The sequence below is a fragment of the Silurus aristotelis genome (assembly GCF_946808225.1).
Source record: "Silurus aristotelis genome assembly, chromosome: 23".
NCBI lineage: Eukaryota > Metazoa > Chordata > Actinopteri > Siluriformes > Siluridae > Silurus > Silurus aristotelis.
In genome coordinates this window covers 9,971,702-9,988,454 of record NC_139596.1, presented here as the reverse complement: position 1 = coordinate 9,988,454, position 16,753 = coordinate 9,971,702, and the positions used below count along the sequence as shown (strand labels likewise).

Genomic DNA, 16,753 nt, shown 5'->3' with positions numbered 1-16,753 from the left:
CTATTCATTCTTAAATTATTCGTTATTATTCCTTACTTAATTATCACTTCACTAAACAGCCGGGGCTCACAACACCCACAAGTCCAGCACGGTGAAGCGAAGAGAAAAGCCCTCATGTCAGACCAGCACACAAGATTACGCATGTCCCTTTATGAAAGGAACACAGAGCACATGAATCACTTCCTGCTTCAGGCGAAGGCATGCAAGCAGTGGCGGTTTCCAGAGTATCTTAAATAATTCTTTACCCCACAAAGATTAACATGACTAATGATGACAGAGCGGCGATAAAACAAAGAACCCTGTTTAATGGAGCTTATTAGATTTTAATGCTGCTTCTTAAATTATTCATATAAAAGAATAATCTGGCATTCGCCATCCTTTTATGATCATTTTTCCTATTACATGGGATAAATGGGAACACTCTTATCCCCTGCTTGTTCATGCGAATATAGAAAAAAAGCCGACCATGTGGCAAAACAGCACGGCAGAGAGAGCTTTAGTTATGGCTACACATCGCACACGCCGTCATGGATTTGACAGAGGCATGGAAGCTGAAGCCAAATGGCCTGGTTTAATTATTTCTGAAAAATGATCTGATCTTTTACAGAATTTAATTTATTTCAAATACCGTAATTTCCGGACTATAAAGCGCACACTTGTATAAGCCGCACCAACTGAATTTTACAAATATTTTTATTTTAAACATTAATAAGTCTACATTGAAACTAATGATCTTTACACAGGCTTTAATGAAAGACAGTGTCTGTTACACAGTGTAACGGGTGAAATATGTTCCGGCTCCTTTAAGAGCAGAGCGGCATTTTGTGAATAGCCTGCCACCGCATTTTTCCGCTATTACTGCATGTGTGCAAGACCGAGGAATATGTCCTTATTATTTTCTAAAGCTCATTTCTAAGTTTCTTTGACAAACCAGTAACGCTGTTGCCAAGAAAAATAAAAAAGCACGAGTTTTGGAAACCTGTCTGTGCTTATATGATTTCTGTTGCAACTGGAGTTAGCGAGCTCTCCCTTCACCCAGACTCAACGCGTTACAACGGCTTGTATCTAAACAGTAGCCTACCAAGAAAGTCATTGTTAGCTGTCTTCCTCCTTCCTTTCACAACTATTTCTCTCGGGAGTTTATCTTTTGGCATTGTAGTTTTTTCTCCCGATGCCGTGCAGCTCAGAACACAGGTGAGGTGCGTTTTTCGTTTCCGTTCGGAAATGTCATTGGTCTAATGTTATGGAGCTCAGTTTTTTTGGCTTGAAGTTTGTAAAACAGGGAAAAACCCAGGAAAAATTTAGTTGTTTAATCCGCGGGGTTCAAAACGTGGGAAAAAAGTAGCGTCTTATAGTCCAAAAAATACGGTAATCTAACAGGGAAAATATTTCTTCACATAGCCCACGTAGGAGGCTAAGAGTCAGAGCACAGGATCAGCCATGTTACAGCACCTCTGGAGCACAGAGGATTAAGGGCCTTGGCATTACCGGGGCTTAAAACCTCAACCTTCCGATCAGTATCCTAGAGTCCTAAACACTAAGCTTCCACCTCCCCAATGATGTTTTAAAAAATAATAAATAAATAAATAAATAAGGTAGAGGTAGTTCTTTACAATAAAAAAGCTTGTAGATTGGTTCGAGTTGCTACACCTGTGGTTTGCGGAAAAGCATTACAGAATAAGGGAGATGGGCTACTAAAGAAAAAGAGCATGTTAAGTTTCGCTCAGATCAGGAATCCAACACTGAAGTGAGCACAGGCTCTGGACAAAACTGAACAGTTGCAGACCAAATGTTTCATGAGTGTCACATGAATGAAGCAGATGAAGTCATGACTTCGAGTGAATCAGCTGTTACTCTGTTATTTTTGAGTATATTTTGGAGCAGGCGTGTTTTTACGGGTTGCACTGTAACATATCGGCTGCAGAACTGAACCAGCCGCTATATTTGCGTTAGTTTGATGAGACTCTTTAAATGCCGTTTGCACGTATGTTAACGTTTGTCTTTGTTCTAGAAAAAGGGGAAGTAGGAAGTTGTGGCACCTGATCGCATTTATTCGACTAACTTGTGTTTTCGTGCTGTCTATTTGTGGCTGTGGGAAGCTAGCCATAAAGAAAACCAGTCATTATAACAGAAGAATGTGCTTCCTTCTTCTTCTTTCGGCTTCTCCCATTAGGGGTCGCCACAACAGATTATCTATTTCCATACCCCCCTGTCCTCTACATCTGCCTCTTTCAAACCAACTACCTGCATGTCTTCCCTCACCACATCCATAAACCTCCTCCTTGCCCTTCCCCTTTTCCTCCTTCCTGGTGGCTCCATCCTCAGCATTCTGCTACCGATATACCCCATGTCCCTCCTCTGCACATGTCCAAACCATCTCAATCTCTCCTCCCTCACCTTGTCTCCAAAACGTCCTACATGCGCTGTCCTCTAATAAACTCATTTCTAATCCTGTCCATCCTCATCACTCCCAACAACCTCAACATCTTTAGCTGTGCTACCTCCAGCTCCACCTCCTGTCTTTTACTCAATACCACTGTCTCTAAACTATACAACATCGCAGGTCTCACCACAGTCCTATAAACTTTCCCTTTTAGTCTTGCAGATACCCTTCTATCACAAATCACTCCTGCTATCACTCTTCTCCACCCACTCCACCCTGCCTGCACTCTTTTCTTCACTTCTCTAACACACTCTCCATTACTTTGCACTGTTGCACTGTTGAGAAGAATGTGCTTCCTCTTGTAAAAAAACAAAAAAGAACAAATTACATGTGGTCTTTGAAACGAAGACACAGAGACGTCTCTGATGGCTTCCCATGAAAAAAAGAATTCAAATACAAAAATTCGGAGACGGTCACAGTGAGGCTTAAGGAGCAGCTGCAATTATCTCAACAAGGCAGCAACATATCAGACGTGCAGTGTTCAGATAAGATAAGATCGTGCTTCACATCCTGGTGTCCTTGTGCTCCAGGAAAATGCGAGGTCAAGTCAAACAGCATTTGTGCCGTCATGATGAACGGCTAACTCACAATGGGTTTAATTGCAGTTCTGTAACAGTGCATGTAACAACACACAATTCTTTATCATACAGTGTGTTTTGCATGTAAAACTCGTTGGCGCGATCGTATCAAACACAAAATGTGTGGCAAACGCAAATAAGCACTGATTGCATAAAGCACTGGTCTCCAAGGAGACAGAAGATTGGATTGGGATGTTTCCAATTTCCCTCCTGCATGAATATCTCGGGTTTGTACAGAAAAAAAAAAAATCTCACTCTCACACACTCCTGAGGAAATGATGACCAATCCTAAACCTTTTTTTTTCTATGTTTATTTGTACTTGTTTGCGATATATTCTGATATCTGTAAACTTGGTCATAAATTTATTCTGTAAGCACCAAATCAGGGCCATGTTCGTGAACCTGTTACGCTTTTCCTTTCTCATTAATTTCAGCGCATATTTCACATACAATCCGGCGTTCCAGGGGTTAATGAGGGTTAATGTGCAGCTTCTGGGACTTTTCTGTTGTTGTTTTTTAATATAAAACCACATTGAGCGTACAATGGCACGATGCCGTTCTTATTATTAGCTTCCCAAGATTCGTCTTGGACCCTTCGCTTTCGCTGAGACGTCAACATCTTCTGCGAACAAAACCCGATGCACCTCGTCCTGAACAGCTGCTCCACGGTACAGCAGTGCCCTGCATACTAAAGACGGCTCGAAAAAAGAACAAGGCTCCTGTGGCCTCAGCATGCAGACGATTAGCCTCCAGTGTGGTTTTCACATGCAGGGACATCTCTGCCAGGGACTCGCGGTTCATTCTGTTGGAATCCCAAAGTATGCACAAATCACAAAACATGCCCTCCTGCTTGGGCCCCGGTGTTGAGCGATTCCTCATTGTTGTGCGGTGCCTCGGGGTTCTTCCGAGAAGCCGGAATGGGTATTTTTACATTCTTCACCATCAAAAAGCTCATTCAGGACTCGTGTTACCTGTAGCTTCCCTGCGGATATGGGCAGTCGGTGTCAGAAAGGGCTTGTGTCCTCGATATTTGAGACAATGCACCGTCTGGAATCAGTACTTGGTTCATGCGAGTCATTAAGGCTGCGTACGAATAACAGTTTCTTAAATATTTCCACATGGCTTAACCCTTATATATAAAACCCACCGAGGACACACGCCTTCGCAGCAGATCAACACAAAATATCCAAGAAGAAGGTGCAGGAAATGTGGGAAAGTGCTTAAAGGAAATTCACTGCCTCAGTAAACAATCCACCGAGACCGTGCAAACAATGCAAATCCACAGACTTACATAAAGGCTCGCAGGGAAACGTGTATGCGTGTCTCCTAGCGTATAACGTTTCATAGGACAATTTACTGGCAGTCATCAATACCGCTTGAGTACACGATGCTCGCTTTACGTCGATGTACAGCGTGTGTGTACATATTGGACTGTATCGAGAGAAAAAAGAAGCAGAAGATGTAGGAGTGTGTGGCCAACATGGGTGTGTCTGATGCTTGGAAGCCGCAGTCACCTCCAACCACTTCCTCTCGATGGAGAAAAAAAAAAAAGAAAAAAAAAAAAGAAAAAAAAAAAAGAAAAAAAAAAACTCCTTTAGCCGGCAGCCAGCAAAGTTTGGTGGACCGTTTACTCGAGAGAAAATAAACCCTCTAACATTTAGAAAATAAAAATAACTCAATGTGGAATGTTACGACCTGCGGCCCAACACAGCGTTATAAACGTGGACAAACTGAAAGATTTGGCTTTTTATCAATTATTTGTGTATGCAGAGTAACAGCTGAAACACAACAACACACACACACACACACACACACACACACACACACACACACACACACACACACACATATGGGAAAACAGGAAGGAATTTTGTCGTGCTGATTTAACAAAGATCAGAAGCAGGGCATCAGAGCTATTAATATAGTTTGACAAAGGGCCCTAAAAACTGCACCTGGTTATGAGAGTAACTCTGAAGCAAGTTAGAAATACACATGGTCACTGGGGTTTCAATTGAAAATCATCCATGATGAGATAAAATATGATAACTTTTAATAACAGCACGTTCTGAAGTTTTATTTCTATTACGCTGCAGTGGTTTGCCAACAAATTTTTCCATTTATGGTTACATAGTACCTTCTGGAATGTCCCTGTGTACGTTCTTATTGTAATTATAAGAACAAGTGCACCAATATAAACCTGTGATTCGCCCTGCAAGTACAATAATGGTCTTTTCCGAGTCGGCATTTTCTGACCAATCATAGTTGAGAATTCTGCGGAGCATATCGCATCATTTATGTAATTATCGGTGTATTTAGTCAATAAATGTGGCCAAAAAAACACTGATCTGACTGACACGGCAGACCAAACACAAATACTTCAAACAATCTAACATGTAGTTAAAAAATAGGATTCATCCCAACCCGAATGGCGAAAAAATGGTGCACAGAATCAAAAGGAAACCCTCTCTCACAAACGTGTACAGCCAATCAGATCGCGACATCCAACACTCAATACTGCGTAGGTGGAGCGTCTGATTCTGAAACTGCGGGTGAATCAGACTTGGTGGGCAGGATGTGGATTAGTACTGATTTATGAATGAGTAAGTTGAGGTGATGCTCATTTTCAGCAAATGGTGTCCTACATGATCACACTGTCCAAATCACTTCAGAAGTGGTGAAAATATGTCCTACAAATCTCCTGCTTGGTCCCAACACAGTAGTGAAATATTTATTGTGTAGTTTTTACCTGGAATTCAGATCTTTGTGTGTAATTATGTTCTGTGCGGCTCAAAAGTTTCAATTTAATACATATGTGTGTGGTGTGGTGTATCTTTGAATATTTAAAAAGAAAATAGCACTAAACATCTTCCTGATAGACACATTTCTTTATACGTATAAATCATCAGACTACTGAAATGTGTTCCCAGTCTGCAGAACTCCTGCCTGCATCTATGCATGGAAGTGTATTTATCTTATCACTAAGCAGGGATTAAAGCTAAAGGTATTATTAGTTATATTATACTGGTAGATGTTACCTTTCCACATTTCATGCAGATATAAAGCTTGAAGGTAGACACTTTCACCATCACTAAAGCATTGATGATTATCCAACAGATCTTCTTCCAGGATGCAGGGTTTTATCACTCAGCTCATACCTACTGTAGCTTTCTAATGGCAATCTGAGCCCAGTACCCAAACCCTGGCATTGTAAAGCTCAATTAGGTCAGCTTGTGTATAAAGTCTGTGCTTTGCTCTGGTAAAAAGATCGTTTTTCAAATGTCGAGCAAACTTTCAGAGATCAGAGATATCCAAAGAGTATGGAAATACGCCATGACGTCACGAAATGCTGATAGGGTGTAATCTCAATCAGATATCAGCGGCATATTGTTGGCCAAGTAAATGGTGTGAAAGAACACACATGAATATTGAATGAGAACTTGAAAGAAAGGCGAGACAGTAAATGGGAACGGCTTCAGTGTCACAGCTGTGAGATAAACGAAACATATCAGATTTTTGTTTGCAATCTGAGCAAGACCGAGCACCTTTAATCTGCAAAACAGACCTCAACATAATTACGCATGATAGAGGAAGAGGATTTACTGCATATATGTCACATTTAGACATAAAAACACGCTCGAGTGTAGGATATTATGGTAAAACTGGTCTGAAAGCCACACCATAACATGCTGGAAAGAGAAACCTACTATTGTCAAGGAAACTTTCCAACTTTTTTTGAGGAGGCGAGTTAAAAATAATTACAGGTTATGCAAGGTTCGCCTTCAAATATATTATATATATATATATATATATTTTATATATATACACACACACTGTATATAAACCTGAATGCAAACCTTGTGTAAGCTGTAATGATTAGATAGATAGATAGATAGATAGATAGATAGATAGATAGATAGATAGATAGATAGATAGATAGATAGATAGATAGATAGATAGATAGATAGATAGATAGATAGATAGATAGATAGATAGATAGATAGATAGATAGAATGCCATTAGGGCAATTAACGTTTACCAATATTCACTTTTTCCTAATATATACCAAATATAAATCTACACATTTTAAGGTATATACATGTACGAGTTTATATTTATATGTTAAAAGTTAGTTTTAAAGGAATTTTAAGACTTCACAGCAGTTGATTAATACTAGCATACTAGCGTTCTTGATAGTAGTCCATATTCAAACAACATGGCTTCCCCTTACTGCAAATATACATACTCGGGTGCATACTATCCAGTATGCAAGTTTGCGCTTCAGCTGTAACTAAGACAAGCTAATTTTAAAGCTAGTTTACGCTGTTTATTTTGTTATTCAGCTCGAATGGAATATATAATATTAATAATATAATAATAATATTATATAATAACTTTTCTACTGAGTTAGATCTTGTAGATGTGAACAGGACACTAAAGAGTAACTCCGAATAAATACACCGATAAATAGTGTTTATTTTTCATCCTATAACTGAATGAGTGTCTCCCTGCTCAATCAGTTCTTTGAGGACCAGGAGTGAAGGAGAACATGATGGAGAGTGTGTAAGGAAGCTCACCTGTGGTGTGTCCAGCAGAATGCTCTGTCTGAACTTCCCCCTGCGCAGCTCCATCTCCAGAGCCGAGCCGCGGGCGATGGTGACTCTGGAGGACTGGTTTCGGCAAAACATTGTGAAAAACAGAAACAAACCCCTTTCACGGGGTCTCCGGTGAACGCGGCGGGTTTCCCCTTCACCTCAGAAACACTTTCCCTTTCAGAACAGTAAATTCCTCTGATACAACACCGCCTGCGAGCAGACACGATGTGAAGGTGACAAATCCCTACTTTAGTGAAGTGAGCGCGGATACGGGCTGCAGCCTGCGCCCTATATTCAGCGCCTACTCAAGTGCGCCCCCTGGTGGACACCTAAAAAAAAATAGATCAATCAAGTCAAGTCAAGACGCTTTTATTGTCATTTTAACTCTATACAGTATAAACAGCATAAAGCTACACAACAGAAATAAGTTAAGAACATTTAACTTGTGTTGTAAGTTGTCCAACGCCACATACTGTGCATCGTGTGCAACCTGGTGAAAACAGTGCAAAAAGTCAACACAAGACAAGTGTAGGACAAATACACCAAACACACAGTAAACCTACTGTGTATTATACAGGGCTGTGTACAAGAAAGAACTGGATACATGAATGTGCTTGTAAATAAACACAAAATGTAAACATAAAATGTTGTGCAAAACAGCAATCAAATATATGTGCAAAAAACAGCATGTTGTAATAATAAAATATTATAATGTGTGGTACTGAAGACATGGATGTGTGAAATGAGTATGAGTGTGTGTTTGAGTTCAGATTTGTAGCAGCTCAGTAGCACACAGTTGAGTGTGTGTGTGTGTGTGTGTGTGTGTGTGTGTGTGTGTGTGTGTGTGAATTCAAGTTCAGTTGTGTTGTGGAGCCTGATGGCTTGAGGGAAAAAACTGTTGCACAGTCCGGAGGTGAGGCCCAAATGCTTCGGAACCTCTTCCCTTTTGGTAGGAGAGTGAAAAGTGTGTGTGAGGGGTTTGTGGGGTCGTCCACAATGCTTGGCTTTGCGGATGCAGCGTTTAGTGGAAATGTCCTTGATAGAGGTGAGAGACTCAGATGATCTCCTCAGCTGTCCTCACTATCCTCTGTAAGGTCTTGCGATCCGAGACGGGCAGTAATGTGACCCAAACACACTTTGTTCTTTTCCTTAAACATGCATATTGTTTAAGGGTCATTATTTAATTATATCAAATATATTTATATGCTTGAAAGAGGACGTGGGGAACTATTTCAGTAATATCCATACAACCACTTCCTCTTCCTATATAGAGGTTGCACAGGTCTAAGGTTAAGAACAGTTCATCAGAAGAGCTCCAGCAGGGGTTACAGACGAGGCCAGAGACCACAAGCTTCAACATTATCCTTCAGTTGGCCCCAAATACCAGAATGCCTCTTTTATTAGATCCGCTTGTCCGTCAACCCAGTGTGTGGTAGCACTTCAACGACTCCTGCTGTAAAAAGAATTTCTTAACTTAAATAGATTAGTGCTCAAACTGTGAGGGGGGGGGGGAACCCTGTGCCACCGTGACACGCTGATAATTACTTAATAGTGAAAGCAGCTTAACCAGCATTAAAAAAATTCACCCTACATCTAAACACCTTGTCACGAGTCCTACATATTCACTGTATGTGGCTTGTTGCAAATTTGAGTGTATAAGCCAGGTTTATACTTTGCATTTTATTTATTTATTATTACATTTAGAATAAATAAGATCCTGAATTTTCACCTGGGTAACCTTACGATTTCACTACACCCATGAATCAAGCCTTCTCATTTCAGCTCACTTACAGTTCGGATCTTGTTTTCAATTCAATTTGAATAAAGCGTTTACCAATAGACTGTTACAAACCAGCTGTACAAAAATATGTAAAGATTAGAACATTTAAATTACAAAATAAATCCAAATAAAAATAAAAGTGTAAAATGATCCCTAAAGAGTAATCTAGTGATGACGGTGGCAATAATCAAACTTCCGGAAACAAAGGGAGAAATGAACCTGTTTTCCTATTGTAATGCCTGTTAATGCAAGTTTTTAATGTCACTAGATTTGAAATAGAGAGCAGTAGGGCTGTAACTCGAGTAACTTGATTACAAAAGTTTGTTTAGTCCATTTAACTAAACACAGAGCACTGCGTTTCCCCACGGACCATTATTACCGACGCACCATCCACATTTTTGATGTAATATGGCTAATAAGTGCACTGGGAATGCAAGGGTTCAGTTTTCACCGATATTCTTATATGCAATTTCAGCAATAAAAAAAAAAAATTCAAAAAGAAAAACAAATTACTTGTTTATTTTACTTCTTATATGATTATTTAATGGAATAATCGTTAGAATACTCGATTATAGATCGATATAGCAGCAGCCTTAAAGAGCAGTTTATAAGAATGTGATACCACGAGAAAGCAGATTTATCAACAACTACAACAGATGCTTTTGTTACAAGGGTGAGCTAGAATGTAAATCTTCCAGGGGGGTGGGGGGGGGGGTGGTAGTGCCAAGAATGCAAGACATCAGAACAAAGATATGAAAATGTCACAAAAATGCCACTGTAATTAAATACTGTGTTCTGACAAAGAATTTAAACCGTTTCCACTTTAAATCACAAGTCATCATTGTTTAAAAAAGAAAGTTCAGACAAGTTTGGAAAAAAGAAAACATTTAATTCATTTATGTACAAAGAATACAAAACATTATTTTGAAGATGAACAAGTGCAGAACTTCAGCAACATCATCAGAGACTGAAGTCAGTTTAACCTGTGGTAGAGAAACAAGACCAAGGGTATGCATGACAAATTAAATCCAGCTGACTCAAATTATTGGCACCCTTCATCTGTACAAAATAACTGATACAAACCAAAGGTTTCACTCAAATGGAGTCTGTTTTGGCTTAATTGCATAGTCTTATCAAGTCGATATTACACAAAGGAGAGAGCTCACATGAGCACCCTGGAAGAAAGCAGCAATCTCAGGGAGAAATAGTCTAATAAGCATTTTAGGAATTTGTCAATCCTGGCTAGATGTTAAAAGCTAACTGTGGGATACCCCCCCATATAATAATTATAATAAAGGTAGATCAGTTTCAAGATCAACACATTACAAATTTATACAAGATCTCTGCATTTTAAGATCAAAACTAAGTGTTCAAACTATTTATTAATTTAGGCTAACTGTTGGTATGGGTACCAATAATTATGAATCCACAATGCAACAAGTAGGAAAGAAATCAATAAGATCAATCAAACTGACTTTCCTTTTTATCAACCATGGAAAGGAAGTAGTTTTGAATATATACATGCACACATACCACTGTAACCATTTATCAATAAACTCTTACACTAGAATACAAAAATAAAATAAAGAATCAATGACGTACCAGTATGAACTTTTCATTGCTTCATTTGTGATGGGACTTCTTTCCGGTAGCTTCTCTGCGACCTTGTTTTAAACCCTGTAAGGTGCCAAGAGATATATTTACCACACAAATGTTTTTTTTCTCAGTGGCATAAAAGTATTGAATGTAGTAATTACTCACTAAGTAGTATCCTGTGTGGTAGCCACTCATGTACCATGAGATCAGCATGCTGCCTAAAGCCTCATCATCCTCCAGCATGTCAGGACTAATTGGTGGTGGCGGTGGGATCATCTGTGCCAGAGGTGAGAACTTTCTAATTAGTTCAATCCATAACATGATACTATAATATTACTACAATACTGTATTATTAGTGTTTCAAAGCTTAAATTTGAACAGCGGTAGACGAAGTAAACAAACTATTTGGTTCAGTTAAACACAAATATTACTTAAATAAAAGTGCGAAAGTATTTGTCTTCAAATGTGCTTAAGAATCAAAGATTCTATTAAATTATGGGTATAATGTTCCTATTATTACTAATTTATAAGTCCTATTATTATAATTTTTATCACAAGACTCTTTGCTTTAATCAACAGTTTAGGTGAAAAGACTAATGTTACTCCTAGCAACACCTATTAATAGAATGAGTCACTGACACACTGATATCTATAAAAAAATAAAAAAATAAAAAAATATCATGAACCCAGAACCTTCTTCAAAAACTACCTCAAATAAATGTTCTGCTTGCTGCTACCGCAATTTCCAGACTATTAAACGCACCCAAATATAAGCCACACCCACTGAATTTGAACATAAATAAGCTGCACCTGTCTATAAGCCGCAGGTGTCTACACTGAAACTAATGAACTTTACACAGGCTTTAATGAAAGACAGTGTCTGTTACACGGCTTGTATCTAAACAGTAGCCTACCAAGTTTACTGGTTCCAGTTCACCGGTTCACTGTTCACTGTCTTCCTCCTTCCTTTCACAACTATTTCCCTTTGGGGAGTTTTTCTTTTGGCATCGTCGTGTGTTTAAAAATCACCATCGGTGAAGCTTTTCTCCCGATGCCGCGCAGCTCAGAACACATGTGAAGTGCTTTTTTCATGCCCGGTTGATGATTCGCTTTTCCTGTAGACAGTCCGAGTGAGCAGCAGGTCAAACGTCAGAGGAACCTCATCCATATTTATGATGTGGTGCGGCCTGATTCAGTGGGAGCGCATCTGATTTAATATAAAGAGTTTCATTGGTTCACCTGAACACGTACGCCAATTTCATTGGTGTAATGTTATGGATCTCAGTTTTTTTAAGCTTGTGAAACCGGGAAAAAACCCAAGAGAAATCCAGGAATTAGCCGCGGGGTTCAAAGCGTGGGAAAAAAGTATCGGCTTATAGTCCGGAAAATACGGTATATGTCTGTGCTAAATAAATGCCAACCAGTTTTTCTCCAATCAAATAAAAATGTACGACTGATTTTGCAAAACGTAGTGGAGTAAAATGTTCGATATTTGACTTTGAAATGCAGTAAATTTAAAGTCTCCCCAAATGGAAATACTTCAGTAAAATACAGGTAAATGAAAAAGCTACTTAATGCAGTAACATTTACTTCATTACTGTCCACCACTGGCTTTAACCTGCCAACTTGGTCGATAGGTTTAAATTAAAATTTCAGAAATGGGACTTTCAGTATACGTATGTATATATATATTGTCTGGAGCAGCATATTTCTTCCTCACAGCATCTCTCTCATACTACCCACAATACACTCTTTCCAATCTTCCACTTCAAGACTTCAGTAATCACTAGTTAGACGTTTTTGATCAATCTACCCTATCACTAGTAAAAAAAAAAAAAAAAAGTGGTTCACCGGTGGCCCTGGAGGCATCATTGGAGACCATCCAGGAAAGGCCGGTCCAGGGCCTCCACCTCTTCTATTGTCAGACTGAAGAAGACATGAGCATTAGCGTGGTCTATGTTAGTGATGATTAAAACACTCATTGCAATCAGTGTTTGAACCATTCATCCCAAAGGGTCTCACTACTGAATTACACACAATACTCACCATTCTTAAGTGAGAGCCAGGAGGAGGAACAGGAGGAAACCCAGGGCCCCACATAGGAGGTAGCACTGGAGATTTGCCTTTAGCCTTGTGTTTCGGCTGATTAGACTGATGTGGAGTAGAAGACCTGTCGCTCTCCTCTGTAGAAGAAGCCACCTCTTGCCCCTAAGATTTAGTCAGCATTAGAACGTACGTACTTGAGCGCTAAAAACAATGTGCATAAAAACAGAATAAACGTCATGTACATCAGCTATCTTTTGCGACTCTCCATCCGCCTCTGCAGCGTCTGTGAGAAGGTCGCTCAGATTCTGTTCCTCCTCGTTCCCGTAGTCATTGTAATATACGACGCAGGTCCCCTTTTCCAGGTTGACTGAGGAAATGGTTGCAGCGTACAGGTTTCCATCTTGGGACCAATATGCGTAACAGGTATCACCGACATTCCACTGTAAAAGACAATTACAATTTCCATTTGATCAGTTTGGATCTCATTAAACAAGTGGTCTCTAAGAGAATCCTCTTGTGAATGAATGAATGAATGAATGAATGAATGAATGAATGAATGAATGAATGTGACCTTTCAGGGAAATTGTAAACAAAGAAATTGGTTGCTAATGCAAACTTTTAAGCTTCTAGACAAACCAAAGCATGTTCTGAAAAGAAGCACATTTGGGATTGACAATCAGGTGTTTACAAACTTCTGGCCCCATCGCATCTAGTAATAAAAAATAAAAAAAAATGTGCATAATGGATCTGAAATTTGTTCACAGCCTAAAGAAATCATGGTTTCCCTCATGTTTACCAGCAGAACATTTGCTTCATACTCTACCGGCCCAGAACAGGGGTCAACATGGGCATTCTGACCACTCTGCAGTGACTCTGCTTTAGAACACAGCAGACTCGGATGCACTGTGTATTCAGACAACTTTCTATCAGAGCCAACATTAACCTTTCCAGCATTTTGTGCTACTCTTACATGAGATCGGAGCAGGTGTGCTAATTTACCATCCCCACACACATCAATGAGCCTTTAGCACTCATGACCCATTTATCAGGATACAAGCTATGTTTTATGGACTACTTAAAAGGGCACTAACCACTACAGAACAGGAAAATCCCAAAATAATGCTGTTTTGGAGTTTTCATGAGCCTGCCATCTAGACCTTCCCAAAACACTCAGATCTGTACACTCGATTTTTATAGAGAGATATTTAACCTGTTAGCGGTTTTAATGGAATGACTGATTGGTGTATGTACACAAATCTCAGTCCCTTATAGATCCAGATCCATTATATCCGAAAGCGCGTTTCTGTCTACAGGCTGCTCGAACGCTAGGCATATTTGGTGAACGTATGTATCGTCTAAATGACTTTTCTGTGTTATGAAGATAAAACGAATGCAGGCACAGGATTCGTCTGACTGATGCACACCTTCACTCTATCCTGAATTGCCACAGTACAGACTTGTTCATTAAATATGTTGAACATGGTTGTCCTCTACTTGGACCATGAAGTTAATTTTGGCCCCTGATATAATCGATTTTGACCCCAATGCTTCAGATGGTCAGAAAACGGGATATAGTTTATTTATAATTTGGGGAAAAAACCCATCAAAGAGAAACAATAATCCACATCAGTGTTCAAATGTCTGTGCCAGTGTGATTTACCTCTCCATCAGGAGATGTGTTACACTTCTTCTTGCTTTTGCTCTTTTTGGTGTTTTTTCGTTTATTGCCAGGTTTCTCTTTGGTGAGGGGAGCCATGGTGTCTTCTCCTTTCAGAGCATTCTGTAAAAGGAAAGAAAGGAAGAGGTATGGTGATTAAGTGTTTCAAGATTGTGTGTTTCGGTCATGCATGAAATATATTTTTGTGGGACACAGCATTTCTCTATATTCCAAGAGGTGATTAATGTGCGATTAGAATCAGCACAATTGAAGCAGCAGTGAACACAACATATGTTGTTGTTGTTGTTGTTGTTGTTGAGGGTTGATTTGTCTGAAGTAATTAAAGTGTCAAAAGATCAGATATGAAATGGTGACCATGATAGAGGGTCGTAAAGCAGCCATATGTGAATAACATGCTACTTTTTAGAAAAAGTAGCATTCAAAAATATTGATGAATGGGATCAGCCACCATTACTGGAAAGAACTTGGGCATTTCAGGATAATGACGGTGGATAAAGGAATGTTTGGATATCAATAATAAAAAAAAAGATGGGTGTTAAACAGATAGCTGAAGTGGGAATTTAAACTCTGGTGGCGGGGGCAGCAAGGCCTTCAGAGTCCCTATGTTCTAATACACTTGTTTATACATTTATATTCATTTATTTCCAATAGTCTATTCTCTTCCTTTAATAGTGTTTCGGTTTGACTTTATCCAATTAGATTGCAGCCGTCACGTAGTGCCATCAAAACATATGTGCTGCAAACTGCACAAGCTTAAATGTGTGTGTGGATTCACTAGCTGTTTTTTTTTTTCCTTCAACAATGACCAACAGAAGAAAAGCAATCGATTTGGTCGCAGATACACTTTTTTTTACAAGGACATTTACAAGACAGACTTTTTGAGCATTGTGAGTAAAGTCAGCCAAAACAGTTAAGCTTTCTTCATTAACCATTTATACCTTTGCATTGACTGTAAAAATGTGCAGAAAACCAGAGTCATTTCGGGGTAAATATTGATGTGTTTGCTAAAGATGATGCGTGCGGGTGGTGCAGGTGTGGCTGCAGTTCAAGAAGACTTGTTGAATTGTGTTCATTGGGTTTCTTGCTTTAGTAATAGCATTCATTCTCGCAGAAAGAGATGCCTGTCTGCGGTGCAGCACTCTGTTAATCTGCGTTTCTGTATAATATTAAATTTCTATAGTCTTGGTGTCAGTGATAGTGTTAAGCGGTGGATTGATTCCGGCAGGACACCAGTGAAAGTCGGTGTGAAATACACGGACCACCACCATCACCAAGACTGTGTTGAGTGTATTTGGGTCCTTCCATGAAACTGCATGGCTTTATTTCTGCTGAATGAAGTCTTTTTCTGTAACACTCCAACCCTGAGTCCTGAACTTACATTGTTTCTTTTACTTGTTATTTTAACTATGTTACTGAATGCGCTACTATTGATAATAACAGGCCAAGACAGAGGCACTTTAAGAGAGCTGATGTTGAGAAGGTGAGAAGATTCAGAGCTCGCAGATGAAACTGGATTCAGTTTGTAAAGTGGCGTTAAATCTGTTCACATTGAACCCGAATGATTACCTTGAAAGATGCCACGGCTTTATCATAGGCTTTAATCAAGGCCGTGTCGTCCCATATATCCGAGTCGTCACTCTGTTCATACAACACAGGAATAGAATCACACAGTTATAATGATTTTGTTAATAATTATTGTGGTAATAAAATGAGAAATAAAGAGATATAAGTCGCACTTTCTTTACAAAAGTATATCATCGTGTTTTCACTGACACTCCAATAACCATGCTACAAGTTAGCAAAACTAGCATCCCAAGCTTGATGCGCTCATGCTAACTCCATCAAAGCGGTGTACATACATGAAAACATCTCTTACCTGACCAGTTCCGCGACAGAACACTGTTCCATTTGCCATTAAAAGACGTGCATACAAAAACAACACAACTGCAAATCCCTATAACACGCCAGCATGCGCCCTGGTGTGTCGGATGTTGATGACGTTTAAGACATGCGACGATATTAGCTTGAATGGCTGCTTAG

The 16,753-nt window shown here is 39.4% G+C and overlaps 2 protein-coding genes across 3 annotated transcripts in view; both read right to left on the bottom strand.

Annotated features, from left to right (window-relative positions):
• rtkna (rhotekin a) overlaps positions 1 to 7,915 on the bottom strand; it is a 62,588-nt gene extending 54,673 nt beyond the window's left edge. The window contains exon 1 of one of the 2 annotated variants that reach the window (XM_083526957.1): positions 7,596 to 7,915. In XM_083526957.1, the coding sequence (XP_083383083.1) occupies positions 7,596 to 7,706 (111 nt within the window). In that variant the 5' untranslated portion in view covers positions 7,707 to 7,915. The remainder of the gene's footprint in view (positions 1 to 7,595) is intronic. The other variant, XM_083526955.1, reaches the window with a different exon arrangement.
• A 2,346-nt stretch (positions 7,916 to 10,261) lies between these two features.
• On the bottom strand, positions 10,262 to 16,751 carry smn1 (survival of motor neuron 1, telomeric). Its single transcript, XM_083527052.1, has 9 exons — positions 16,590 to 16,751; positions 16,280 to 16,351; positions 14,696 to 14,815; positions 13,278 to 13,475; positions 13,036 to 13,197; positions 12,841 to 12,915; positions 11,155 to 11,265; positions 10,996 to 11,070; positions 10,262 to 10,376 (listed from the first exon to the last, which is right to left on the bottom strand). Exons 1-8 carry the CDS (start codon positions 16,626 to 16,628, stop codon positions 11,017 to 11,019), a joined length of 831 nt encoding a protein of 276 aa, XP_083383178.1. The 5' UTR covers positions 16,629 to 16,751; the 3' UTR covers positions 10,262 to 10,376; positions 10,996 to 11,016.
• Between the last annotated feature and the right edge of the window lie 2 nt (positions 16,752 to 16,753).

What these genes read in the sequence shown, in the direction of transcription:
- smn1 (XM_083527052.1), bottom strand. Translation starts at nt 16,628, where the DNA reads ATGGCAAATGGAACAGTGTTCTGTCGCGGAACTGGTCAG. An exon ending in AGTCGCAAAAGATAGCTGAT is followed by an intron (nt 13,198 to 13,277) that starts GTACATGACGTT and finishes ACTAAATCTTAG; the next exon opens with GGGCAAGAGGTGGCTTCTTC. An exon ending in TGATGCCTCCAGGGCCACCG is followed by an intron (nt 11,266 to 12,840) that starts GTGAACCACTTT and finishes CCTCTGGCACAG; the next exon opens with ATGATCCCACCGCCACCACC.